Below are 27067 nucleotides of genomic sequence, written 5' to 3'. Positions count from 1 at the left end.
GTGCTGTCAAAAAGACTGTTGCCACACTTGAAAAAAAGATTGTTTGACAGTTATTGTTGATATACTATGATCTTCATTTTTCTCTTACCATGTTTTGTATTATGATTTTGTGACACTGCTGAATACATTTTATTCTCAGGCTAAAAACTTTTATGTGGCAATGTGTAATCATATACAGTACAATTAGATTAATCTCACTGCAAGTGAGATCAAGATTTGGAATTTATTGACTGTATCAGGTCAGTCAGTCAGTAGCTTCTGAAGTACACGTCTCAAATCCACAGTACAAGTGAGCTGAATACTGTTATAGCAATACACCTTAAAATCACTTTGGCACTTGTGTTTCTGCTCTGCTTAAATCAAAATTCTCAAATGGTAATTATAGTTTTAATAAATATCACAAAAATATACATAAAACTATTTCGTAGTCAGGTGTCCATTCGCTGAGTGAAACATAAGGTAAGCCCTTTTTTCAGAACAAGGTACAGATGTGCACAGGTTGACCTATTGAAACAGTCATTTACAGGTAGCAAAACAACAAAAAAGCCACACGAGATTAAGACTTGAAATTCACTGCCAAATGAAATGCAGAATTCAATTGGACAGTCTTCAATGTGTAAAGTGCCAGCACAATCTATGGATTCTGGAGAAACACACCACTAACGACTGCTTTAAAAACCATACACAAGGCATTTTTTCATACAGACCCCCATCCCCCACCCCCACCACCCCTATGTCATGACTATTCATAAAATAAACCTGATTGAAAATTCAGGACAATTCAGAAACAGGAATGAATAATATCTGTGTCCATCTGGTGACTAACAACAATCACACTGATCATAAATAAATTACAGAAACCGTTTGTCATTTATCAAAGCAAGGTTAACCTCAGGCTGAAAATGAAAAAAGGTCCCTCTGCATTAAGTGGCCCTTATACTTGTGCATTTACACAGCCCATATTTAGGTACAACATAACTACTGCATGCATACAAACAGTTACAAGGTACATACAAATGTTTATGGCTTGTAGAATACATTTGCATAACAACCACAACGTGTATGTAAGCAGTAGTTACCATGTCGGTGTGCAGTTATACCCATGTACAGGTAGATACTGTGTAAATACTACGGTAAGAGGGCCACCTCAGGTAAAGTGGGACTGCCTTTATGAAAGAAAATGCCCAGAAGTACCTTCTGTGTTTGTACATGTCCCCACAGATATGGTCAGTAATTGAAGGCTGTTCCACAATGCAGCCAAACCAAGCATCAGCTCACCTTCTGTTCCTGGAAACATGGACCACTGTGCACCCCCACCCACCCCACACCATCATCAGCGGGTCTATCAACTGGGGCAGCTGTAGGGGGCCTCCAGCCCTGTGTGTGTGTGTGTGTGTGTGTGTTTGTGTGTGGTGGGGGTGTCCGCTAGATATGGGCAAAAATGGTCTTTGCATTCTACCCTTTTTGCTCCCATTGCGCTACGGAGCCCCAGCTATGTGAATTACAGTAGTGTCAAACAATTTCCCCAACATTTGCACACATTTTCATATTGGCTGGGGTGTGCACACAGGCACAATGGGGGTGCTTCCCATCATCTGCATGGGGCCTCAGGCCTGCAAGCACAGGTGTCCATGAGTCAGTGACACATGAGGCAGAGCTCTGACACTACAGCGGCCGCCATATTGGATGCGGCTCTGCTGTAGACATAGAACCAGACCCAAAAGTTAGTATCCCAGTGCTACTGAAATGCACACGGGTGCCAGTATGGCAAAGGTGGACTCACAACCTGAGGGCTGTAGATTCATACCCTTGGTGGGGTTCTGCTGCAGTGCCCTTCAGCAGGTTCCACATTACACACTGCTTTAGGAAGTGCTGCAAGTTACACTGAGCAAAAAAAAAAAAAGGTAACATTGTATGCCGATTTAGTTCAGCTGTGGTGCGCGGGTACGGACAACAGCGCCGTTTGTAGTGTAATGGAAAGTAAGACTTAAGACTCAAGTGCCCCACATTCAAGTCTTCACCTCTAAATTTCCCTGATCACTGATACTCAATAAGTAGAACTGAACGCATGGTTCATCATGTTGGCCCCAGCATGTCTTGACATCCTGTTCATTAATAACACAAACTAAACACTGCTGACGTGGCTCCTGTGCTGCTTCAGTCTGGTCCGGAGGCCTTGTTTGTCCTCACATAATTTTCCATTAAAAAGGTTTAGTCACTTCATCCTTATGAATACGTAAGAGTGCCTCTGCCTGTTCTTACCTGCAACACAATCTGCTGGTGCAATAACCACATCCCTTTGGGTGATGTAGCTTCAGAAAGTGTGATCTAATCCATAAAGCCCAACTGCCACTCACATTTTAAAGAGAAACATGAAACAACACACCCCCCCCAACCCATCCAAAAAAATTTCTGTACTTAATCTTTGTAATAGTACCCCCCGCCCCTCCCCAAAACCCCTTCCTCTACCTCATCCATGCCCATGCCTTAAGTAATGCTTGCTTAGTATGAGAACAGGCATCTTTTGCAATAATTTGGCTAAACTACCATCAGAATATATCAATAAGGGGGCCTACAGTGGCAGTTAAGACAATGTGCTTATACAGCAGGACCCCTCATTTCTCTTTCTAATATATTAATACATGGTTTTAATCGCTATGACTACACAACACCTCTGCTGGGGTACGACTGAGCACTTGACAAGTTCCACATCTGTGCCTTTTGCTCCCTCTTGAGAAAGAACCATCACAATCTGTCCTGCCCCGTCCCCGTGGCAACAGGGACTCTACAACCCTCTGTGCCTCTCGACACTGCCCCGCCCCTGGGCTGGGGAACGAATGCCCGTTTGCTGGGGGATTGTGGGTAATGGTTGATCCTGACCTCAGGGGTCGCTCTCTGGATCTGAGGGGGAGGGGCCAGGGGGAGGAGGCTGCTCATTGGTTGTCTCGGTCTGTCTGTCTGTACATGGGTGCGGAGGGTCCTGATCCCCACCCACCGTGGGTGTGCAGTGGCCAGCAAGCGCTCCTCCCTCCCCACCCGTCCTCCGGCCCTCTTCCTCCTCTTCCTCTTCCTCGCCTGGCTCTAGCACGAGCTGGATGGTGGTGCTCTTGCCTTCCCCATCCTGCAGCTCTCCCTCTTTAGCCAGGCGGATCTGGATGTTCACTCCCATAGCTTTCTCTGCCTTGTCTGTAGAGAGAGAGAGAGCAGATGCTAATAAAATATGGAAATGATCTGTAAATGGTGACAAAATAAAAAACTCGTCTGTTAGACTTTGGCGCCCCCTTGTGTCAGAGCCAGGGCTTGGAGTTTAACAACTTGCATTCATTGAGACTGAAGCCACGCTAAATTGTTCTTTGCAAGGTTACCTCTGATGTACTCAGTGTATTTCAATGAATGCGTGTGTCTGTGGTCAGAAAGCTGTCTCTGCTTCTGGTGAATGTGCACAGTGTTTGCTAGGTTATGCTAGTGTCTGCATGCACTAGTGAATGAGTGTGTGTTGATGTGTGTTTGATAGACAATGCGTTTACACTTATGGTAGAGCTGGCAGACAGAGTGTATGGACAGGGTGATGTGTGGTATTACCTCTGCCCACCTCTCTGTGTTTGGCAATGAACGTGCATGAGCTGTTGGTAGTGAACATGTATGAGTGTTGGTAGTAAATGCACATGAGTGTTTGGCAGTAAACACATATCAGTGCTGGTACCTTGCCCTAGCTCTCTCTCTTTAGGCAGCAGCAGTACGTCGACATTTTGATGCTCCTCCAGAGCAGCGGTCAGTGTGGCACCCTCACGGCTGAACAGGAACACCAGGGGCACAGTGATGTCAGAGGTGGAGCCGCCATCCCCCACCATCTGGAACAGGGGGGTCTCCTCACTGCTGCTCCCCTCTCTGTGATCTGAAACACACACGCACGCACACGCAGGCGCACACACACACACACACACACACACACACACAGAGGCACGCACAAACACACATACACAGCCGGTCAGTCTCTGGAACACGAGCTGTTTACAAGTTTTCAGAAAAAGCCCAAGAGGCTCTGTAAGTACTGCCATTATCTTTATCCCTGATAACCCTGCCCACAACACTGAGCATTGTAAAGGCCTGGGTTCTGATTGGCCAGATCACTGTGGCTGTACATTCTGATTGACCTCACCGATGAAGATGACGCCAATGACCCCCGCCTCCTGAAGCCGTCGGGCCTTGGCTGCAAACATGCAGTCCCCCCTCAGTGCCAGCGCGATGTGGCCCCGCAGCGCCGCGGCGTTCTCTATGGGTCCACACGCACTGTAGGGGGCGCTCTTCACTATGCGACCCTTCACCTGTCAGAGAGGAGGTGTGTGTGAGTGTGTGAGTCTGAGATAGTGGAAAAAATGGGTAAGTGCAGGTCCAAGACTGAAGTTGGCTTCACCATAAAAAAAAAAAAAAGAAAAATCAAGAACAAATGCAACCCAACCCAAGCATTTTTTTCCTTCTTCCCAAAAAGCTGCTTCTCCTTCAGGTGTGACACTAAAGCCCTGGATGCCCTTTGACGGTTGTGCCCTTATCAAGTTACAAGTGGAATGAAATGCTGATTGTCTTTTTATGACAGGTTTTGCAGAACTGTTTTTCCAGGCCTACCAGACTGCATTGCATAAAAAGGGACTACAATAGAGCATGACGTTGTGGCGTTTCTCACAATGAGACTTTGGCCACCAATAAAGAGAACTCGAATGCTCACCTGTTTGTGTTCTGAATGTGGATACTGGGGCTATTGCAAAATATGAGCGAATCAGAGGAATTAGATTGCCCTCTCTCACTCTGCAGCATGTATGCACGCTGGGAACTACAGGGCGGCATTGTGACATAGTTGTAAGGAGCAGGGCTTATAGCCTAAAGGCCACTGCTATTGTTCCCTTGGGCACCTGCTAAGCAAGTGAAGTAGGTAAAGGGGGAAACTAAGTAAGGTATCTCCAGGGTATTTAATTCACATTAACAAAACACATATCCCACAGTTTGTTTTACACCTAAGTTACACATAAGATGGTGTCTGACTAGAATTTGAATGCCATAATATGAAAGGGCTCTAAGCATCTAAGGTCGGAGAGGCAGAGAGAGAGAGCTCACCCCATGCTCTTGTTTGGTAAGGTCCATTCCAAACTTGGCAGGCCCTGCAGTCAGTACTACTCTGCCCAGGAAAGGGGGGGAGATGACCTGGACAACAAGGGGGACCACCTCCTCTTCCTCGGGGGTCTGGCTCACTTCGGCGATTAGCTTCACCCGGTACACGCCCTTCTGACCCGTGGAGTCCTACAGGGAGGGAAACAATGAGTTTCAGGGATTATTTCAGCTAATCAGTACACTTCCATTAACTTTCTAAAACATTAAGATGATGCTGACAGAAAAACCAGCTCCACACAGCCCTGCTAGACGCAGTACAGTCTTGTCAAAGTAACAGGTTCTATTTCTCTCATTTATATTTTGTGTTTTGTATGTGGTCTAAAAATCACTGTCTATAGATCAAATCTATACTAGCAAGAGTCCCACACCTCTTGCTGCCCCCCCACCCCTCTCATTGGCCATGTCCCCATACCACTCCCCTCACCTGCTGCTCCCCTGATCCTGCCCCTCCTGCAGCTTCATTGAGTGGGGTGAGGGAGATGCCCATGCTCTTCAGAAACTCCACTGGCTCCATTCCGTTATCATGCAGTGGCAGCTCAATCCCCCTGAAACACAAACAGCAAGAGACTTAACCACGTCTGGATCTGCACTGCATCTTTAAATGAGGTGCTGAGACTGTGAGGTGGGTTACAGGCCGCAGAAGTAAAATGTTCTGTGTGAGTGTGTAACTAACGATAATGGTCGGCCATTAAAATCTCTCTCTCTCTCTCTCTCTCTCTCTATCTCACACACACACACACACTCACACACACTCCCACACACACAGAAAGGTGTCTCACCTGACAGGGGACACCTGGTGGGGCCTGCCCACTCCAGTGAGGTATTTGTAGCTGTCTCGGATGGTCTTGGCAAAGGAGGGGTTGTTGGGGAAGAGGGTCTGGGCACTGGGGCAGGAATAAGTGAACAGATCGTCCTCTGGGGCAGTGTGGACCTCCTGGAACACAAGCACCACAGTGCCACTACCTCCATAACTGAAAGGCACAGAGGCCCAAGAGGAATAGGCTAACAGGGAGAGAAGGGATAAAATACTGCAACGAAACCCGTGAGCGAGTGACTAAGCTAGAAGAAAGATAGAACAACGCAGGAACTGCATGATTCAAAAAAGCGCCAGAACAATGCATTTCCTCAGATATGTGTTGGTAGGACACGTTAACTGAAGGGCCAAATGAGATAAGAGCTTAAGCAACACTAACTGACTAACTGTGAAAAATGCTAACGAATCGGATGGTGGAGCTGGCTGCCTCACCGTGCTGTTCCCCTGGCAGGAAGGCTGGGTGGTGGAGAGGGAGACAGGCAGCAGGTGGGCTTCAGTGGTGAAGATGTAGTCATCAATGTCAAACGGCAGGTGGCTCTTCTCAGAGAAGAGCAGATACAGGTACTTAAACATCTCCGCCAGGAAGAAGGAGTCCATTCTGAAAACAGAGCGCATTGTGTTAAAACTGCATACTCACCACCTTTAAGCACACTGCAGGTTCCTCTGAACAGCAAAACCACATAGTCATCATGCAAGTATCCAAATCTGCTCACACAATGAGGACTTTCCAGTTACGCAGTGTAATCAGATGTAAACAATATGTCGAGGACAAATGAAAGACCTGCACACTGATATTGGTAGTAACAGTAAATGATATCTGTCTAGCTGAGTTACAAGAAAGACAGTTTTACTGAAAAAGAGTTTTTCTGGGTAATGTTTCACAATTTCTCAAAGACAATTCAGTGTCTGACAACTTTCCATGACTTCTCAGGATGGAAATAATCTTGTAGATTCTCACAGACTGTGGGAACCCTGACATACATCTGAGTCAGACAGAGAGCAGACTCCCCCCTTACCTGTCTTCGTGGGTCCCGGTTCGGACGTCCTGTACGGCAGCAAAGCCGCAAGGCACCCGTGCGTGCTCGTTCAGCTTCTCCACGATGGACTGGCCCACCTTCAGGTAATAGGGGTCACCTGTGGCCTGGCAAGGAAACAGCCCTGCTATTTAGTGTCATCCACTGGCCCCACACACCCTCATTCAGGTCACTCAGCTTAGTACACTGCCCATCAAACTCACCTCACAGACAGGAATGAAAGAAATCACTTAACTGGAGCTGAACCGGCTGTTCAGTTAAATCACAATAAGAACTGCACTTACACTTTACACTATGTGGGCATTAAGCCGGCTATAATTACACAGTGACTAACCCTGGTGTAACTGGTTTATAAGCTCACCTTTAATATAATTACACAGAAAATCAGGGTTTAGTTTGGGGTTGACGTTAATGAGAAAATGTTTGCCATTACAGAAACCACACACTTGAGCAACAGTGTCTGCTATTAAAAGAATACTTGCACTGGTGTATACAATGCATGGATGTAATGATGTTGGACTGAAAACATGAAGCTGGCTCAGGCAAAGACTGGGCCTCTCAATGATCTCTCAGGGCTGGAGCCACAGCATGACAATGCTTAAACTAGACAGAGCCATACCTTGTACAAGAAGTAGGTGCTTTCCGCAAATTCAGGCCGTAGCGGGTGCTGACCCCAGTGAACCCTGAACTCAGTGGTGAAAGCCTGAAAAGGAGCAGAGAGTGGTGTGGATTAAATCATTGGTTCCCTGATACATTCAGTTAAAGATCCCCGAACACCCATTTAGTTTGATACATATTATTCTGTTCAATGCTTTATTGATTTGTAACCAATATAAACATTTTACTATTGAATACATTTTTATTTTTCTATTTTATTTTCTCTCTGATGCAGTGCTCCGAAGTTTCCTTTATTATTCTCTTTATGGATTATTTTTAAGTGACTAAGGTTCACAATGTATGTAGCACATTTCATACATGTGTAAAACAATGCAGTTAATAAATAATAAATAAAAACCTGACATTCTGAATCAGAGGTGGCCAAGCTCATTCAATATCATACAGCATGATCAGATTTGAGGAATACAGGCAATTTCAGTGGGAAGGCACAAGTATAACATATTATGGACTGGTTCATTTTCAGTATTGTGATGGAACTAAAAATGGTTTCAAGGGCAGTCCTCTGAAAACACACATCAGTTTAATTTCACAGAAATCACAAGGTCAGGAAGCCTAGCAGAATGATGAGGTTATACCCAGCTGAGATAAACAGAACAGAACTAGAGCTTTGAACCGGGTGGGGCGGCACAGTTACCTCAGGAAGAAACTTGTGCTGCTTTGTGACCTGGTAAAGCATCTCATGAGTTTCAATGGCTGGTTTCAGGTCACCTCTCAGCACCTGGAAGAACAGGTAAGGTTCGCTACAATACTCAATTGTGTTAGGGTCACATGACCTGCAGCTGCGAATGCCCTCACCTGTATTACTTATAAACATTGTAATAAGAACAATGAGCAGATCATGCTTTCAGGATAAAAACATGTGACAATACTGAACAGCACACACATGTTGTAGGTCTGAAAACAAGTTCTTTGTAAACAATTTTTACCCCAGATCAAACTGGCATAACAAGACAGTGTTTTATGAATGAAACATGAGAATCTTAAGTATAAATACATAAACTTTGTTTAAAAGGAGAAAAGTAATAAATGATGTCACTGTGAACTAACAGACAAGCTCCAGTAGGTTCTGATGGTGGAGACAGTGATGATGATGAAGGCTCACCTGCAGTCCAGGAAAAAACGCCAGAAGTGAGTCCATCCAGCTGCGCACGCTGACGGTTGGGTTGTGCATGTGGACGCTGAGCAGGAGTGGGGGCTGACTGATGTATTTCATAATGGCACTGTAGTGCTGTGGTGAAGAGACACCAATAGGAGTCACTACGCACAGTCACACACTCACGTTCAAAACACATCTCTTGAACTCACCTTCATGTTCCTCGAAAATAGTAAATAAATAAAGCCATGATGTAATGAAGGCATGTCAGCCAAAAAACATTTCTACACTATTTCAATACAGGCTTTTAAATCTCTGAACTTCATAAATTAAAGCCTCAAGATACAAGCCACAGCCAAACCTCTATCACGATCCATTTCCTTTTAGTTCAAAGAGCACCTTTTCGATACAATCAAATACATAATCCTTTTTCTAAAGCCCTGCGGCTCTCCTTACCCCTCTTTCTTTGTTACATCAAGTTAAGTGAATAACAGAACTGGCCTCCAGTGTTGCTGTTCTGGAAGAATGTCACAGAGAACAGGCCCCTTACAGTGTTGAACCTCTCCAGATACACGCTGTCTCCCAGCAGAATATAGGCCTTCATCAAGTACTCGTAGTAGGAGTCAATGCCAGCACCAACACCGCTATCTGTCAGAGAGAGAGAGAGGAGGTGAGAGCTTGCTTATCAACATTTTGTGTTGCAGTAATTAAGGAACAGGTCTTACACCTGTGAACAATTCTGGTTCAACTCCCAGGTACAGTGCTACTACTGAAATCCTTATGCAACTTAAGCAAGGTATTTACTTGCTTCAGTAAATATGCTACCGTACACATGGATGAAATAGGTGAATTATGCATGTCGCTCTGGATAAGGTCATCTAATGAACAAAAAAAACCTAAGGTACTGAAACTGCAAAGCTGCTCCAAACAGACCACACAGAGGGAAGCAGACAACAAGTGAAACACGACAGGAACAGCATCAGAATTTTGGCGGTGATCCCCTCTGCCACGGCGACCAGTGGGGTTGTGTGTGATGGTGACTGAGTAAAGTTTGGGTTGGGGTTTGTGACTGGACAGAAGAGGCCCTCTCTTACCCCTGCGGACCCAGTCTCCACTATGGATGTTGATGACAGTGCCCACGAGGTCACTTCCTCTCTGCCGCTTCTCCCACAGCACGTCCAGAGCTTTCCTGGCGTGTTCCTGAAGGAGTCAGACACACACAGTTTCCACCTCACACTTCACAGTTCCCTTACTGCTAATTATGCAAGAATGAGGACTGAGAAACCCTAAAATGGATAGATGCACCCATGCACCATGCACAGTAAGTTATGAAAACTGACTCCAACCCATCGCAGTCTTTTGTTGTGGACACGCAAGTTTTTTTTGATCGGTTGGCTCATATAATCAGCGATTGGCTGCACATGTTAGCTCCACCCACTATGGGTTCACATTGTCTTATCATCACTTCACACTCTATTGCCTTCATTCAAAACACTCTATAATACTATGTTAAGAGGTGTAGCAGCTTTTATGCACTCAGATGTTTTTTTCCCCAGACAGGACCTTGGACAAAACTGCCTTCTAAATCACATAACAAAAGCAAGAAGGGGAAGTACAACTACCACAAGCAAAATAACCACCATAACATAACCACCACTACAATCAAAACAGTCATCATAACCAAAAAAAACACTACTGCAGAAAAACAACCACCACTACAATCAGAACAATAACACCAATCTCATCAACCCACCCCCACCGTCTCCCAGAGAGAGACAAAGACAGTCCCGTGATTGCACAAATGAGAGGTGGATGTACTGTACGAGCAGGCCAGCGTAGTAGCCAAGCCAGGCCTGACACTGAGATGAATGGTTCTTTGTACTATACTGTTATTGTCTGAGAGACAGCAGCACATTTTTTGCGACAATGTCTCCTCCCACAGCCTTCCCCCGCAGCCTCACCTCAAACACGGATTCTCCGGACAGCCGGCTGAGCGCCGCAAACTCCAGGATCATGGTCCCTGCGCAGGCCGTGCAGGTGTCCGACTCGGTGCCTGTGCGGGAGAGGGGGTTGAGGACCCCGTAGCGCAGGTTCACCTGGACACAGAGAGGCTCACAGTTTACCACTTGCTTTTAATGAACTGCGGTTATTGGTTTTCTGTGACTTTTCATTGCTGTCTGCTTGATTTTTTCAGTCCCCCTCTCCTACCATTGGCTTTTACGGTTTATTTTTGTTTTCTGCTTGTGACCTTGCCATATGCGTTACATTGTACCACATGTTTAGCATGAGAAAAGCAGTATCCCAAAACAATGTTGCTATTCATTCTGGTTAATAATGACAGAAACAATATCAATATTATCATTAACAGCCACAATTATAATTATAGGTATTATTTTTATGGGTATTACAGTGATTATGATTATGATTATCACTATCATGTATATGAGGACATAGGACCTGTGTTTGAGGACTACATTTGGCTATGCAGGCCCCACTGTGAATATGGAGATCGCCACATGTCTCTGTGGGTGTAAAATAAGAAGGTACCCGGGGGTAAGGCAGGCCACTGGTGGTGTTGAAGGCAGGCAGCAGCCGATGGCCCAGGTCCCTGGCCATGTGGAGCAGCTCATCACGGTACCACTGCATCCTCTCACCCCGCTCACGGAGCAGGTCTGCCATCACATGTGCCCCCAGCAGGCCACTGAGAGAACAGGAGGATGAGCTGGTTAAATACAGCAACTTCTGTCTCGAGCAACAGTCACTCTCCGAGTTTCCCTCATTTCCACGCATAGTGATTAAAATACAACTGAAATGTAAATCTCTTATGTATCCCCCTCCAAAAAGCAGACTGAAAGTTATAACTGTACATCTACTGATCAGAAGAAAAGCAACCGCATGGAGTGGTGCTTAACTCTTCATGTATAAGTAGTCTGAAGCTTCTGCACAAGTAAAAGCTGTAGTGTGACACAATAGTCTCTATTTAAAGCTCTCTTTCACAGTCTAGTGAGAGGCTAATGCTTCTCATCTCTATCACTGAAGTCCTTACCATATCATAAACTGAAATTCACCTTGCGTTGGATAAGGTAGAGCAAACATTGGGGGTGTGGATTTCTTAATTGCTCTTCTAGTACAGAGGCACATGTATTCTGGCCTGCTGCTAGCTGGCTGGCTGGCTGAGATATATATATTATTTTCTTCTGTTCTTTGCCCACCTGTATCTACCTAGTTTGCCCGATTTCTTTTCACATTGGCATTCCGGTTTGTGTCTTCCCCTTGGTTCCATGTGCCTCTCTTTACAGAAACCCATTCGAAACCCCGATTCCTGACTGACTGAACTACAGAGACTTCTCAAAATGGAACAGCTTTACACATATCAGTTCAATTCATTTAGTTACACAAATGGCATGGCACTTTGCCAAATACAACAGCGGAATTATGTACAGTGATCTTCCTGAAATGCAGGTAGCCTGACAAATCTGAAATATTTTCTAGCATACTACTTCCTGGTAGCCTTGAAACTGAGTGTGGTTTTTTCAGTTAGTTTGGCCTGTGACACATAGCCAGTCTAAACACAACTTGAGCTAAAATGCTTTTTGGTATTACTGCAGTTCTTATCTAACTCATGCAAATTGAAATACTAACGCTATAAATATTACACATTGTATGGTTTTGCATATATGTGATGCGTATCTGTTCTTTTCTTATGAAAATAAATTACCAGAGAATTGAGCAAGACTTTGTATGTTTTTTTTCAAGATATGACTGGTTAATTCTGTGGTGTTTTCATTCTTTAAGCTTTGGCAATATGCACTTTGTTTGTTATATCAATAAAGCATTTTGATTCAAATGAACAGAATGCAAGAAAGTGAGAACCGGGGTGGAAACCGAGAGATCATACCCCAGCACACGGATGTTGGTCTCAAAAACAGACACCACCACGTCATTGTCCAGCTTGACGTCCCTCACAGTCTTCCTCACAGCCTCCTCAAACTCCTCGAGCTTGTTTAAGACCTGAGGAAGGCCAGCAGGGATGCACATAGTCAGAATGAATCATGGGAGGAAGCAGGAACACAACACAAGATGTGGGGGTGGGGAAAAAAAACAAAATCCAAAGAATTTCACAACTCCCCGAGCTACAGAAGGTGAAGGTTCAGTATAGCTTGTTTTAGAGAAACATTCATCCAAGCAGCAACAGACCCTTTGAACAACAAACCTAAAATTGCTGGTCCACTGCTTTTTTCTAGTGTTTGTGTTAAAGAAGTGTCTATGTAAGTTAAAGAATGTACTATGCGTAGACATTATTTTTGTGACTTCCTGTTATGAGCTTCTCAACTGACAATGAAAAATATGAAAAGGAGTGGAAGGATCCGTCTCGGCAGCACTCCTTTTGTATGACTGCAGCAGGTAGGTCCTATGAACATGCATGACTTTGCAGACAGGCACAGTAAGAGACTCACCACTAGGGTGTCCAAGGTGTCAATCAGCGTAAGAGAGAACCTGGGAGAAATGGAACAGGTCAGGTGAGGGACCTGCTGGGAATTACATCACATCTTTCATTTCTTGGACAGATACAGTGAAGCTTCTACTTTTCACATATTTCAAGGGCTGTCATCAGAAAATCACTAAGTATGTTGTGCACAAGCACCGTTGATTTTATTTTTTTGCCAATGAAGTGACTGAAATACTTCTCTGTAGTGCAATACAGTATATAGTTCTCACACAAAGTATACATAATTTAATAAAAAGGAAAAGCTAATATTTTGCTGTGCCAGTATGACACGTGAAGTGTTCCACAAGTCCAACTTCCTGCTCAAAATTGCCACCTGATACATGCTGACTAGTTTACTCAACTAGCCTTGTCACATGAATAGTGCTCCACAAGTCCAACTTCCTGCACCAAACTGCCAGCTGATACATGCTGACTCACTTATTCAAAGTCTTCAAACAGATACGCTTGTGTGCATGAACAGATGAACAAATATTCTGATAAGATACATAAAGATTGAATTTTGTTTTCTTTTCTGGAAAAGCGGAGTGCCCTAAATCTTGTGGCCAGTGTTCCTGAGGACGATCACACCCACTTCCCCAGCGAGTCGTCGATGTCCCCGCGATTGGGCTCCTGCCCCCGCACTCGCCCTCGGCAGCTCAGGGGCATCAGCTCATCGGCAGGGTAGGCATATTTCTGTGGCAAAATTGGGGCAAAGGGTTGAGTGGCACTGTGCTGAAACATTAGAACGGTTCATTTCAAAGACAAGTTCTCCATTATGGGGCCGAAGCTGACTAGAGTGCATGCGGCACATAGCTAATGCATGACAACCTATTAAATGTGGGCCACCACCCACATCAATCGCAGGGAGAGGGCTTTCAAAAGAGACATTAAAACTGCATATTTAATAGACCAGTCAAGTAATTTACAAGATAGCTGCAGACTTTGATCATTCTCAACTGGTGTGACATATGCAATGTCGATATCAAATTACCGGTATTACTGAAATTATGATTCAAGTGCTGTGTGGCCTCATGTCTCATGAATACAATGTTAAAAGTGGTTTGTTTCACAGCCTTAGGGGTACGCCGCTGCTGGATTATTTCACTCGATGCAACTTTGGGATGTCCAAATATGAGTGCAAATTCAGGTTCTGTGAAATCATACCCATTTTGATTTCTGAAGTCTTTGATAATGTCAGTGCATTGTATGAAGAGACCACTTGCTTACATGGAAAAACAGATTAAATTTAACACACACAATGGCACCACTCACCTCACAGTTGCCATATTTTACGATTTACAAAAGGGAAGTACTGTGAGGGATGAACGCTCACCCAAAAATGAGTGCTTTGGCCCACTTGGAATTTGTGGCCTGCACCAACAGTTGACAAGTGACCCCAAAGGCCTTAACCCCAGATGCTCTTCACACTGACCAGACTGATCTCTGTTCCTTAACACTCAAAGTTCTGCCTCTGTTAGATGTAAGCTGTAAGTGCTCTTATTTTCAGGCTTGGTATGAACGTTCTTGAAGGAGCATGGTCTAAATCTAAACACCCATAGCTACTAGCAAAGTAATGCAGAGAGCACTACAACCACCTGTCACTGACTGGTACCTCCAAGACATGGGCGGAGCAGGGAAGGAACGCAGGAGATAAGTATCTGGTCATACCATCTGTGCCTTAACCGTGTGGTATTACATGCTCAGCTCCCAGAAGGGGAACTCTACCACACATGACAGTAGTGACAGAAATAGACAAGGCTGAGCTGAGTTCATCAGTGGTTTAGGCAGCCACTTAAAACAAAGAACAGGAAGTGAAGCTGCTGAGAGCCAAGATGGACACCCTGTTAGTTGTTCCGTGCAACGCATGGACGTGTGGCCAGGTGCTCGCTCACCATGTAGCTACCGTAAGCATGGTCAAACATCTCCAGGATCTGGTCCCTGAAACAAAGGGAAAGCCTCACATTAATCTCATGTTAACAACAAAGCACATAAATTTTAAGAGACAGCTGAACACAGGAAGGATTCATTAAAGGTGGGGAATGGCAACCACGAGGAGCAGAGCAGCCTCAGAACTTGTTTGCATTCCACAACAAGGGTATGCAGGCAGCTTGGCCTTCCCTGGATTATGCAATAATTACATTCCTCTTTTGTCAGCATCCAACATTTTTTTCTTCATACCCAACTCTGAAGACAAAAGGGCCTCTGTACCTCAAACAGCAGGTGCATGTGGATGGTGCTGGTCAATGTACCAGCCAGAATGAAAGACAGAATGAAGTGCTTTAAAAAATACAAAAAAATATATATACATTTTTTTTTAATTAAGGCACAAAGCAGGAAACTGATTACCAGAGTTTAATCTGACCTGTGCTTTTGCACTCTTAATCAGTGACTGGCTGAACAAGTCAATCTTTGGCTTCCTTCACACACATACACACATACGCCACACACAATTACAAGTAACCTGTCTGAAATTAAACTGACGGTAGAGAATTGCTGCAGGTAACTTTGAAATCAGGAATTAAGGTGAATTTAAGGTGAAAATGAATATAAAACTTTCCGTGCTACTTTTCCCTCCATTTCCAAAGTCAGCGGATTCACAACCCGTAACTTTGTAGTAGGGCACTGAGTGTAAGAGTGGGGTATAGTGGTAAGGAACAGGGCTCTTCACCTAACGGTTGCTGGCTGCTGTTGTTCCCTCAGGCAAGTTTCTTAACCAGAATTGGCTCAATACAGATCCAGCTGTATAAAAGCACAAGTTAAACCCGAAGGCTTTGCAAATTATTCTCAAAAAGAGTATCTGCAAGATAATATAATGTAATATAAAGATAATATTTATGTGTGATTGTGTTTAGCCATACGTCAATGCGAAGCCAGAGGGTATAATGACTCAACAACAGTAGTCATTACCTCATTGGGTTTAGAGGCCTTGTTTCTTGCTTCACATGCCCTCTGCAGTGAAGCTGACTATGTGCTTTACTGCAGCTGGGCTACCTCATGCCTGGGGGCGGAAGAAGGACTTCTGGGGCGAATTCCAACACGTTCCTAATCGCACTTCTGTTTTGTTGTGCTGTGGAAGACGTCTTCTTTGGGCATGTTTGATTGCTCATGACGCTTACTGAATATACATATAATCGCTCTTATGGCAGACGAATTACAGTTATGTACAAGTTCAGATGAACTGGGCCTCAGCACTAACAGACAACAGCGTTAGACAGGAGGAGGATTTTTGTTGGCATGCTGGGACAGACCTGGTGTGCAGGCCGGGAGAGATGTCTGATAAGTGCTAGGCTTGATGTGATGAAGGCGACAGTGTGGAGCACATGGCTCCTTCTAGGACAGCCGTGCCTGGGCAGGTTCTCTCTGCAGGAAATCACCCTTCTGCATCTTACTGCAGACCAGCAGAGATGTTTGAGCAGGTGGGTCCATCTAAGCATACACAACCCCCCTTTCTTCTACATGGAGGAAGGCCAGAGTGATCCTGAGAGTCAACAGGAGTTTGCAGACCGAAGAGACGACAAAGACGACACACAAAAACACACTGACAAACTGCTGTAGTCTGGCCTGCCTGGCTGGCTGATAGACCACTAATGAGATCTGAGGCTGAGACTGGTACACAACTCCTCACACTCTCAGGTATCTAAAGCACAGACATAAAATTATTAATTTTGATGCAACATTCTGTTGAAGACCTGCTTCCATGAAGTACTATCACAAAGGGCCAAACACTCACAGAACCTATTCTAGAACACCCAGTTATGTTCCATAACCATTAGAAACAAAAGCAGTAACTGACAGAGATTTAGCAGACAGTTCCCATCCAGTATGGCCAACCCAACTCCTGTGCATACACTTCCACTGGGAGACACTATCCATTCTGATGCAATACCCAAAGCTGTTACATGGTTCAAAGATTATGAGATTAGATGTGAAAAGAGGTGAAAAAGACATCAAGTCAATACTTTTTTCCAAAATAACATTAAAGTCCAGAAGATGGAAAAAAGATTTGATATATTGCATCTGTATCAATGTGTGTAATAATCAACCAGAGCAACTGCATGTTATTGTGAAAGTGACTGTCCCCAGACTAAAGAACATTGAAAAGTCCACTGACCAATAGCAGGGTCACACTGACCAGACATTTGATAGGTCAAGTGTTCTGCCAGTCAACATAATACAGGGTGCCACCTCCTGGTGCCAGAGGAAATGCATAATGACGTAAAATGTCAAATGAGCTAACGTTTCAATGTGGCATTTAAATGTCAGGCTAGCTCTCTGGGTCTCCTTTATGTTACAATGCTTGCAGGTTTGACAGGCTCACACAGAGTGACTTGGGCTGGTACCAGCACACCTGGATTCTCACAAAAGAGCATCCAGTGCTCTATCCTGCTCACACAAGTGAGTCAGGTCAGGCCACAATTCCACAACACTGCAGTGCTCAGACCTCTGCTCCTCATGGATCTCTTCAAAGTTTCCACACAGGGTTTGGAAATGTTAGCCATTATTCCAACCTTTACTTCACCACTAAGATTTATAACAAGGATATCACCTAAAACAATCAAACAACAGCTTGAGACAAGTCAGCAACATCTTTTACAGGTGAGTCATACCTCTACCTCTTCGAAGCAAGGTAAACAAAATAGTACCATGAGGACACCGAGTGTGCTGCCACGTTAACGCCTGGGAAGACACACTGGCGACCTGTGATGTCCACATGTTCAATTTATTTTTTTTTTGGTATACATTTTTATTATAGTGTTGGTGCCCGTCACATATACAGAAAATAAACACCTGCTGTCCAGGTGTAGTGACGACTCACAGTTATATATAAGTCTGTCTCTCACTGTCAGCAAACACTATGGTTAGCCAAGTATAGTCTGAAGTGTAGGCCTTCTAGTGAGACATTCCTATTTTAATTAGATTATCATTGGTTGTACCCAAGCACAGTAGACAGCTCTTACCTGGGACAAAAATACACAGGCTACCGGTATGTACAAACATGCACAGACACACAAACACCACCACCACGTTCAGAGCGCAGATGAGTGTCCTCACCTGGTTTTGGTCTTCTCCTCCACTGACATTGCCCGTGTCCCACGTCCGAGCACCCAACACCAGAGACCCAAGTACAATAGCGTTTTCATAATTACTGTTTTCATATCCGGCGATGTGTGTGTCCGCCCTGTCCCCCTGTCTCCCACCAGGCTAATTTTAAACACCAGGCTAAGTTTACCGTACCTCTGCACACCACACACAACGCCCCCACAAAATCAAATAGCTCTCTTCATAAATATTTTCTGCAGAGTAATAGACAGTAAACTGACTGAATCGGCGATCCAGCACCGAAAACACTTCGGTTATAGACAAAACATGGATTTGATACACAAAAATATAGGTAGGGTAACTTGCTAAGTGTTAGTAGCCTAATTTGATATTCGAGAGCAAGCTAGTTAACGGTAACCTATCTATTTGGCCTAACATTCAGCGAGACAAAATTGCAACATCTAGACGCGAATAAACTAAGTGTTGGCACACGCAAAATGTTATTTTTTTTTCCCAGAAGCCTCTCGAAATCTACACGTATACTAACATCAGCTGCAAGACCGCTACTCTTGTTAGCTAATATCGTTGCGGATTTCCATTGTCGCTAATCAATCAGTGAAGCGGAAAAACGAAAACAACTAGCTAGCTAACAAAAGCAACCCCCTTTCGTAAACATGAGATGATACACATGGTTAAATTCAAATCCCATCGGTCTGTAACAGCGAGACGCATCTGGTGTGTAAACTATGCTTTGTTGAGTCGTTTACAAATAGCTAACCTACCCTTTAACTAGCTATCTTCATATCAGATTCTTCATAAAAGCATTATTTGTTACTACGTCCGGGGTAATTATGCCTACTCTGTCTAGCAAAACACACTAAAGCTTTACACATACATACACGCCCATATATTCTGAAGCGCCCACGAAGCTCCTATGGCGTTCTGATGTGTGATTGTCCGGTCGCCTCGCTTCAGACAGCCCGAACCTCGCAGGAACTCCATTCTCAACTTCGTGGCTAATCCACTGAAGCTCTGGCAGTGCGGCCCAGCAACACACACATTGGTTTATTTTCGCTTCAATCTCCTCGACAAAGCCTGACCTTCCACCCCGAGCCCCCGTTCAGCGCGTCTGCTAAAAATGCGAACGAAAGAAGCATTTAGCCACCGGCCTATTCTGAGAACAGAAATGCATTTACTGTACATCAAACGCTAACGGTAAGGAGTCCGGTGGTGGCATAGGCCCTGTTACTGGAGGACCTCATAAGATTCTCACGTTCTCATTGGATCTCGGTACACGTAGTGCACGAAAGGGGAGGGGGTAACACCAGTATTTTTCATTTTGGTTTAGTGTTACGTTGTGTGTGGTGTGTGGACGTAGAACAGCTTGGCTAGTCGTCCGAAAAAAATCTGCTTTACCGGTAAAATCGCGTAAAGTATTGTGGATATTATCTTGGTTACGCCGTGGAAGAGATCATGTGTGCCATTCAACATGAACAGGCGACAATGTTTCCACTGAGTTATCGTTCCAGGCCTCTACTAAATACGTACACCCGGAAAGGACTGGCCCAATCAGAGCCACTTCCTGTAGTTTCTTTGCACAGAACAGCTCTTTCGCAAATTTCTTCACTCGTGAATTTAGTGAAGGGTATGTAGACAGGCTTGCTACCTGTTAATTACGCGCACTAGCAGCCTCGAGGGTGTCTGCCCTCTAATTTTCTTCGAGCCAAATGCATCAACCCCTGCACTATGCAAAACTGTACGTTACGTTTTTGTTGTTGTAACATACTCTCACATATGGATAAACGTATACACAGCCCATTACTGGAGACATTTTCAGGCAGCTGCAAGACCTTATATATTATATGACAAATATTACTGCATAACGTCCACCTTAAATGATACTACCGACATATCATTTGAAATAAATAAAAGCCTGCGGTGTCAAGGTGTGTTTCTGAAAAAGAAAAAAAAACTACAACTTCCACAATGCTCAGCGAAAGCGTCATGTGATAACGGGTCTGTCGCTGGCTCTGTCGTTAAAAGGAGATTTGGGGGAGTTATATAAATACATAGGGCGATGCATTTTCTGGCTAGCAAGGACTGCTGACAGGAGTAGCTCACAAGAGCAGTTGTAAACGCACTTCACGGCTTCTTGTTTTACAAGGGCGTATAGGCTATATAGACTACTGAAGGCTCACCGCAGAAGTACAGCCGTAGGGTTGGCGAAAGTTGACGATGTCTGTAAGTTCTCTTTTGAGATTTGATTCATGTTCAGCCTTATGAGTAGACTAGCAACAGAAGACGTTCGTGTGTTTGTAATGGGAAACAAACTTTAGGCGGAGATACAGCGCAATGGAATAGTCTAAATTTCGTCTTAATGTGTACATCTAATGTGCTTTCCGTGTTTGTTAATTGCACTGCATACAACATCGCGAAAACAATATATTTCTGGTGTTGGCACACTCTCCGTGAATAAAGCATTTTAATGCATTCTCTTAGCTAGCTGCAGTAATTTGGAATATACTGTCGGCTATTACACAGGAACAAGGGATATATTGTTGTAGATTACGCCACAGAAGCCGTTAACAAATAGGCTGCAACTGTTTCCTTTTTGATTGATAATGTATGCGTGCTTTCTAGTTTATACTAAAACATAAACAAAACACGAAACAAAAGTCTATTGCCTATAATGTACATTTTCGAAGCAAATACCAGTGATACAAGTGCAAACAAAATACTATGTACAGAGTGATGTAAATAAACACAAACTTTTTCAAAATGGAATTACACGTCTTAACTGAGTATGTTATTCAGTACAAAGGTAGATGTGGAGGTGAACAGTTTTCCTTGTTTAAATCTTTATAATATACCGTAGGTCTACGTACATTTTAAGGCTACCAACATACAATTTACGTGTTTCAAGTGTGTTTCTTTAAATATCAGCATGGGTGGCAGTGATATGTCATGATCGTCTCCAACTCGTGAGTTGTCAGAGTATTTAGAATGTAGCAAAATATTTAGCTGTGCGGGGGAATTAAAATGAAGTATATTTTAATGATCCTTTGATAAAGAATCGAGGAGCGGGTTCTTCTTTAGTTTAACCATTTGTCTTTTGTGAGTCCACGACATTACGTGCGCTCTGTTGGAAACTCCATGCAATATCAATATTGGGAAGTAAAAGCGTATATGCAGTCCCTCTGATAGAAACAGAAATAAATTGTTCTGCACTTCTGGTTGCGATAATATGTTAGTTGTGTGTCAGTGTGAACACCGGGCTGTGTCATTAGTATCGCGGTTTCCACAGGGTCCTCTGAACTGACCTTGGCTAGTGATGACGAATTGTTTTGTAAGACTGGAAAGTAGTAATGAAACTACACCAGCCGCTTTTGTCAGCTGACTATGTGGGAATTGTCCCCGTGCAAATCCCGCTACATGCGCAGAGATAAATGATTTCTTCCCGTTTTAGCTGAGTGCAAATGCGTGTAGAAAGGGGGAGATCCCCCAGGCTGATAGAGTAGACAAATAATTTAAAAAATCATTCCATACACACTCATATTTGGGCACTTGAAGGAGATACAGTATGTTGAAACAGCACAGATGTCATTCAGTTTAGCTATTCAGTAGGACTGTATTAATTTTATCCTGGCTCCAGAACAGTTGCACCCTTTTAACAAACAGTGCAACAGGTCCTGATAACTGGAGTCACTAATAAGAAACACAAAGACCTACTTGGCTATTGTGTGGTCTGGGTAAGTCATGTCTAGCTATAACATTTTTGGTTACAGTCAGGTAATCCTTAACAAGTAAAGGATTTTTAAAGAAAAACAAATATACTGATCTCTGGGCATTCTAATTCAAGCAGCCCATTGCATTTGTTCAGTAGTGACCCTTCTTTACCACAAATTTATATTCACCGGATCCTAACTCGTTAAATGATACATGTAAACAGCCTTTCTTTTGGCCATTTTAAAAATATTTCTGATTTTGAAATTTTGATGAGACGATCTAGGCACCATATGTACAGACTAATTCCTGGACATTTTGGTTGTTACTGTGCTTATAGGCACCCCAGTCTGAGGAAGTAGAGAAAGTTACCACTGACACAGAAACAGGAAGAAATATTGACTCTGTTGAGCAGAAATTGACCAGAAAATATCATGTGTTTATGGTCAGGCAGTGTGTGGTTGCGTCAGGTTGTTTACCTTCTGATTTAAATTACAGCTGCACCTGTTTGGTCTGCACCTGTTTGTTCTATACAGAGACAGAGGTAGGGAGTGCAGATTACTTTGGGATTGTGCCTCTCTACATCACAATAGCCGTCCTCCCGTGTCTCACACCTCACAGTATATTATTTCAAATGCCCTTCTGTGATCATATTCTTGCATTGTCATGCACTAACTTCTGATCACTAAATTTTATGAGCTGTAGATAAAGTCACCTCCACAGGTAGGAATGATTGATAGAGATGATGACACTTAAACTGTTTTTTTTTTTATTTTATTTTATTATTATTTCAATGTAGCAGTGTGGGTATGCAAAGTGCCTCTGGCTAGCAGCATAATTCCGTCACAGGCACAGTGGTGCAGGTCTTAGATCTGTGGGGGCTCCATTTGCCCGTCTCATGCATTTTCCTTTTCCCACAGATGCACTTTGAGGACTCGAGCAGCGTCACGCTGCTTTTTGACTTCTGGGACGTGCATGGACCTGCAGGTATTGTAAACTCACCCCGCTCTCCCGCAATCAGCCAAGCACATCGCATAGACCAGATGACTCATTTTGTGAAGTCTCTCATTTTCCCAGAGTAGATTCTTTTCTGGTTTTAAGTTGCAATGGTTGTGTCAGAGTGGGAGAACAGCTTAGGGTTCAGATCAGCGACTATGGATGCAGAAGTATATGTGTGAATTTTGTGTCAATCAAATGCCTATGCAGTACATTCCTTATAATTTCAAATTAAATAATGGCATTCTCTTTTTTGTTGTGTAGTATAGAGCTGGTCTTGTTTTAATCCCACTTGATTTACTCACTCCAGTTACAGGAAAACTCTGGTTGAGTGTGTAACATCACACTGGTCCCATATGCTTGTACAGTTGTGCATTTATCAAGAATTAATTGTGATGAGACCAATTACACCAATTACAACATGACATTGCTCCAACAGAACATGACGTGTTCAAGGTGTTTGGTGACTATATAGTTAGAGAGAATTGCTGAAACTGTAGAATTACTGTTTTTTTAGGCACAAGGTTATCCTTGGTTTAAGAGCAGGGCACTGTGGTCAGCAGCTTAGGTCTAGAGCAGGGTGTTGGTCACATTCAGGGCGGGCTACTGCAGCACAGCTGAGCCCCTCCTCATCCATCTGTTCTGAGACCAGCACAGCACTCAACGCCTGACAGCATTTGCTAGGCCAGTCTCCCTGGCTGCCTTTGCTTGTTTATTTTTCCACACACAGCGGTAAAGGGAGCGTAGCGTGATCCTGACACCCTGTCTCTCCATTGCACTGTCTGGCTCCCCCTCTAAGAAGGCGGTGCATTTTAGGTTATATCATCAGACGTGGTCAGCGGGGGGATTCACACACCTGTTGTGACCAACAGATGCAAATGTTGCATGGTGGGAATCGCGCCGCAGTCGGGACATTTTAATGGCGTGGTTTTCAGTGGCATCGCTGATCATCGTGGAGACAGTGGGGTACAGTATCTGACACCGTTTTGTCCACAGGCATGGCGCTGTCGGTCTTCGTGGTCCTGCTTCTCACTGTATTCTACGAGCTGCTCAAGGTGTGGAAGATCTGGCTGGGTGAGCGTTCATCTCTGGCCCCTACCCCGCCGCCGCCCTCGCCCTCACCCTCCTCCCCAGAATCCATCGGGAGCAGCGCCGCCCTGACCAGCATCCCCTCCGAAACTTCCCTGGCCCCTGCAGACCACAGTCCTACCCCAACTGTCACCAAAAGGTAGAGCCACTGCATGAGTGCGCATGTAATTACACAAAATCACCCACTTGTGATAAAATATTTATCCAGTTGTTTAGGAAATAACGATTTTGCTTTTTCGCATGCAGCCATTTTGTGTAAAAGGTACTAATATTGCTGATACTCAGTGTTTACAACTCATGGTTTTAGTGGGAAATTAAGCTGCAGGGTATCCCCAGGGCAAGCACACATAGCGTGTCACAGGGTTTAGGCTGAACAATGACTTGGAATACCCCAGTTTAACTACACCTGTCTCCCCACAGCTGGCTACTCCACAGCATCCAGACGGTTGTCCACGTCATCCAGGTGACCTTGGGCTACATGCTGATGCTGTGCGTCATGTCCTACAACGTCTGGATCTTCCTGGGGGTCATTGTCGGCTCTGTTCTTGGCTACTTCCTGGCTTTTCCCTTGATAGGGAGGTTCTGAGACAGAAGGAGAGGGAGAGATACAGAGACACTCGTTCTCCTGGACCTGATACATCTAGAGACCTCCCTCTTCTCTACCACTAAGGGCTGTTTTTCAGACGAGAGGTTCATGAATCCTCACCTCCTCCTTTGACAGGACATGTCTCTCACCGAATGCCCGGATTGTCCTTTGGAAATCAGCTGGAGTGAATATTCAGCTACATGCCACGAGACATTGGGAGGACAGGGACTGCTTATGAAAGGGCTGAGGATTCTAGTGATAACAGGACCAGGGTGTGTAAACATGAAGCTAATAAGCTTGCTATGCGTTAAATGAGATTCCTGTGAACGCCATCAGTGAGAAACTGAGCGAATCAGTGAGGGTGTGCTCCTGTAGACCATTGCAGGAAGACTCGTTGGAGTTCAAGATGTGAGAAAGTAGATGTTTGTGTATTTGTAGTGATTAATTCACTCTTACTAATGCAGAGCTGGGTCTATCTATATGGAGAGTGAGTTAGAGCCCTGTTTCATTTCTCAACAAAGTTTTAACCACCCATGTTTTTTATAACATAAACTGTTTTATAAATGAAAATAAAACCTGGGATCAGAAATTAGGGTGGAATATGCGGACAAATATGAAATAGAGCTGCACTATATACTGTAGTGTGGCCTTGCACTGAAAAGCTTTTTTTATGTAGTGGTTGTGTCCTGTTGTGATCTAATGTCATAACATTTCGCACAGTTTCAGCCATGAAGAGTTATTGCATTTTCGTGCTCAGTGCTCTGCAGTGCATCGGGAGCAAGTGAATTTGGTCATGTGGCCTTTGTTAATCATCTCCAGCCATACCCTGAAGATACTGTGCCATGTCTGTGAGAAGGAGACAGCTGCACCTTCTGCGCCTTCCAGGGAATTCAACGCTTTCCTTCTCGCTTTTTCTATTGGTCCAAGAGAATGTAGCGCACATGCCATAAAACATGCAGTTAAAATGTAACGGTCATAAGCTTATGAAATGCAATGTGGAAGATTTCAGTCCCAAACTGTAAGAAATACCGTGGAATGATCTTATGAAATGTGGTTAGAGACTTGTAAGATGTGTTACTGATGACAGTGTGGCAGATTGTTTTCTGTGGCGTTTTACTTGAATTACTTGGCATACTTACTACGTACACTAGCTTTGTGCCTTTGTGTTTTTAAACAGTCAGGGGAAGGGGGTTTTGTTGTAACGTTTTAAGTCAGTTACTAGGTAATGCATTGGTCTGTGTGAGACTATTAATAATCAACTAATTAATATTTCAGCACTAATGCATAATGGCATGGTTAAAGTACAGTGACCTCCATACGTATTCACTCCCTTGATTAAATTGCAACAAATATCATGATATAACAGTTCTGCCCAGAGATATGGTTAAACATCTCCCCTCAGAAGTGCAACAACGTCATGAAGCTTTACAGAAGATATCTTGTTAGTGTAGTCCGTGCCAGAGGAGGATTTGCAAAATATTAAGTACAGGGTTGTAAACAGATGTGACCCTCCTATTTTCTGAAATAAAATTGAATTGTTTGTGAACACCAGTCTGTGGTGATGCTATTAAATGCTATTGGTCTGTGTGATGCTATTAAAATTAATAGCATCGCACAGGAGTATGGAGGGCGTGTACAGTTGTATGTTGTGTCTCATCATCCACAAATAAACTTCTCCTTCAAAAGTCTAGAGGGATCATTGGTTATTTCAGAGAGCTAGTACATATCTGGTCATTGCAGTTCATCTGAATATTTTCAAAATACACATAATACACTGTACACACGCTGTGCGCTTATGCACTCAGTAACAGCGTCAGCAGTCCAGCTGATAAGCAGAGGGCCTGCTTTGCATTGTGGTTATTAGTACTACTGCTCTGTATCATTCTATACCCTCCCTTGGAGTCCATACTATACATAGTATCTCAGGGTTGCCAAGGTGTGGGTCCATGCAGGGCTGCAGTTGATTTCGAAAATACTGCAGGCAGCAGTGTGGCATAATGGTAAAGAGCAGGGCTCATAACTGAAAGTTTGCTGGTTTGATTCCCTGCTGGGGCACTGCTGTTGTAACCTTGGGCAAATAAGTATAACTGCCTGTTGCTTCAATAAATCTCCAACTGTATAAATGCATAAAATTGTGGATAAAAACCTGTGTAAGTTGCTCTAGATAACAACGTCTGCTAAATAACAGAAATATAATTTTCCTTCAGCTGAAATGTCATTCATGCAATGCCAGCTGAAAATTAAACGCATGCCAGTTCATAATAGTGATAGTAGTGAACTTATCTCAGTTATTCTACTGATTTGCCTATCATCACTGACAGGTTTAGTGAGAGATACTCAGACCGTTTGCAAGTGCAGACCA

General features: G+C 43.9%; 2 protein-coding genes across 2 annotated transcripts; one reads left to right on the top strand and one right to left on the bottom strand.

The window, feature by feature from the left end:
- Positions 1–759: 759 nt before the first annotated feature.
- On the bottom strand, positions 760–19587 carry si:ch211-282j22.3 (ER degradation-enhancing alpha-mannosidase-like protein 3). Its single transcript, XM_036528220.1, has 20 exons — positions 18324–19587; positions 15164–15209; positions 13864–13964; positions 13240–13279; positions 12681–12793; positions 11330–11483; positions 10744–10878; positions 9877–9982; positions 9333–9430; positions 8792–8917; positions 8324–8407; positions 7631–7714; positions 6994–7118; positions 6410–6575; positions 5943–6097; positions 5588–5708; positions 5110–5292; positions 4160–4325; positions 3704–3895; positions 760–3186 (listed from the first exon to the last, which is right to left on the bottom strand). The coding sequence occupies exons 1-20, from the start codon at positions 18425–18427 to the stop codon at positions 2882–2884; spliced, it is 2604 nt and encodes an 867-aa protein (XP_036384113.1). The 5' UTR covers positions 18428–19587; the 3' UTR covers positions 760–2881.
- Positions 19588–20396: 809 nt separating this feature from the next.
- slc31a2 (solute carrier family 31 member 2) lies at positions 20397–26330 on the top strand. The gene is made up of 4 exons (XM_036529193.1): positions 20397–20552; positions 22955–23021; positions 24027–24258; positions 24540–26330. Exons 1-4 carry the CDS (start codon positions 20547–20549, stop codon positions 24703–24705), a joined length of 471 nt encoding a protein of 156 aa, XP_036385086.1. The 5' UTR covers positions 20397–20546; the 3' UTR covers positions 24706–26330.
- The last annotated feature ends 737 nt before the right edge of the window (positions 26331–27067 follow it).

This window comes from Megalops cyprinoides, chromosome 5, assembly GCF_013368585.1.
Source record: "Megalops cyprinoides isolate fMegCyp1 chromosome 5, fMegCyp1.pri, whole genome shotgun sequence".
In the NCBI taxonomy this organism is placed as follows: Eukaryota; Metazoa; Chordata; class Actinopteri; order Elopiformes; family Megalopidae; genus Megalops; species Megalops cyprinoides.
The sequence above is the reverse complement of the archived record's forward strand: the minus strand, read 5'-3'. Positions and strand labels throughout refer to the sequence as shown.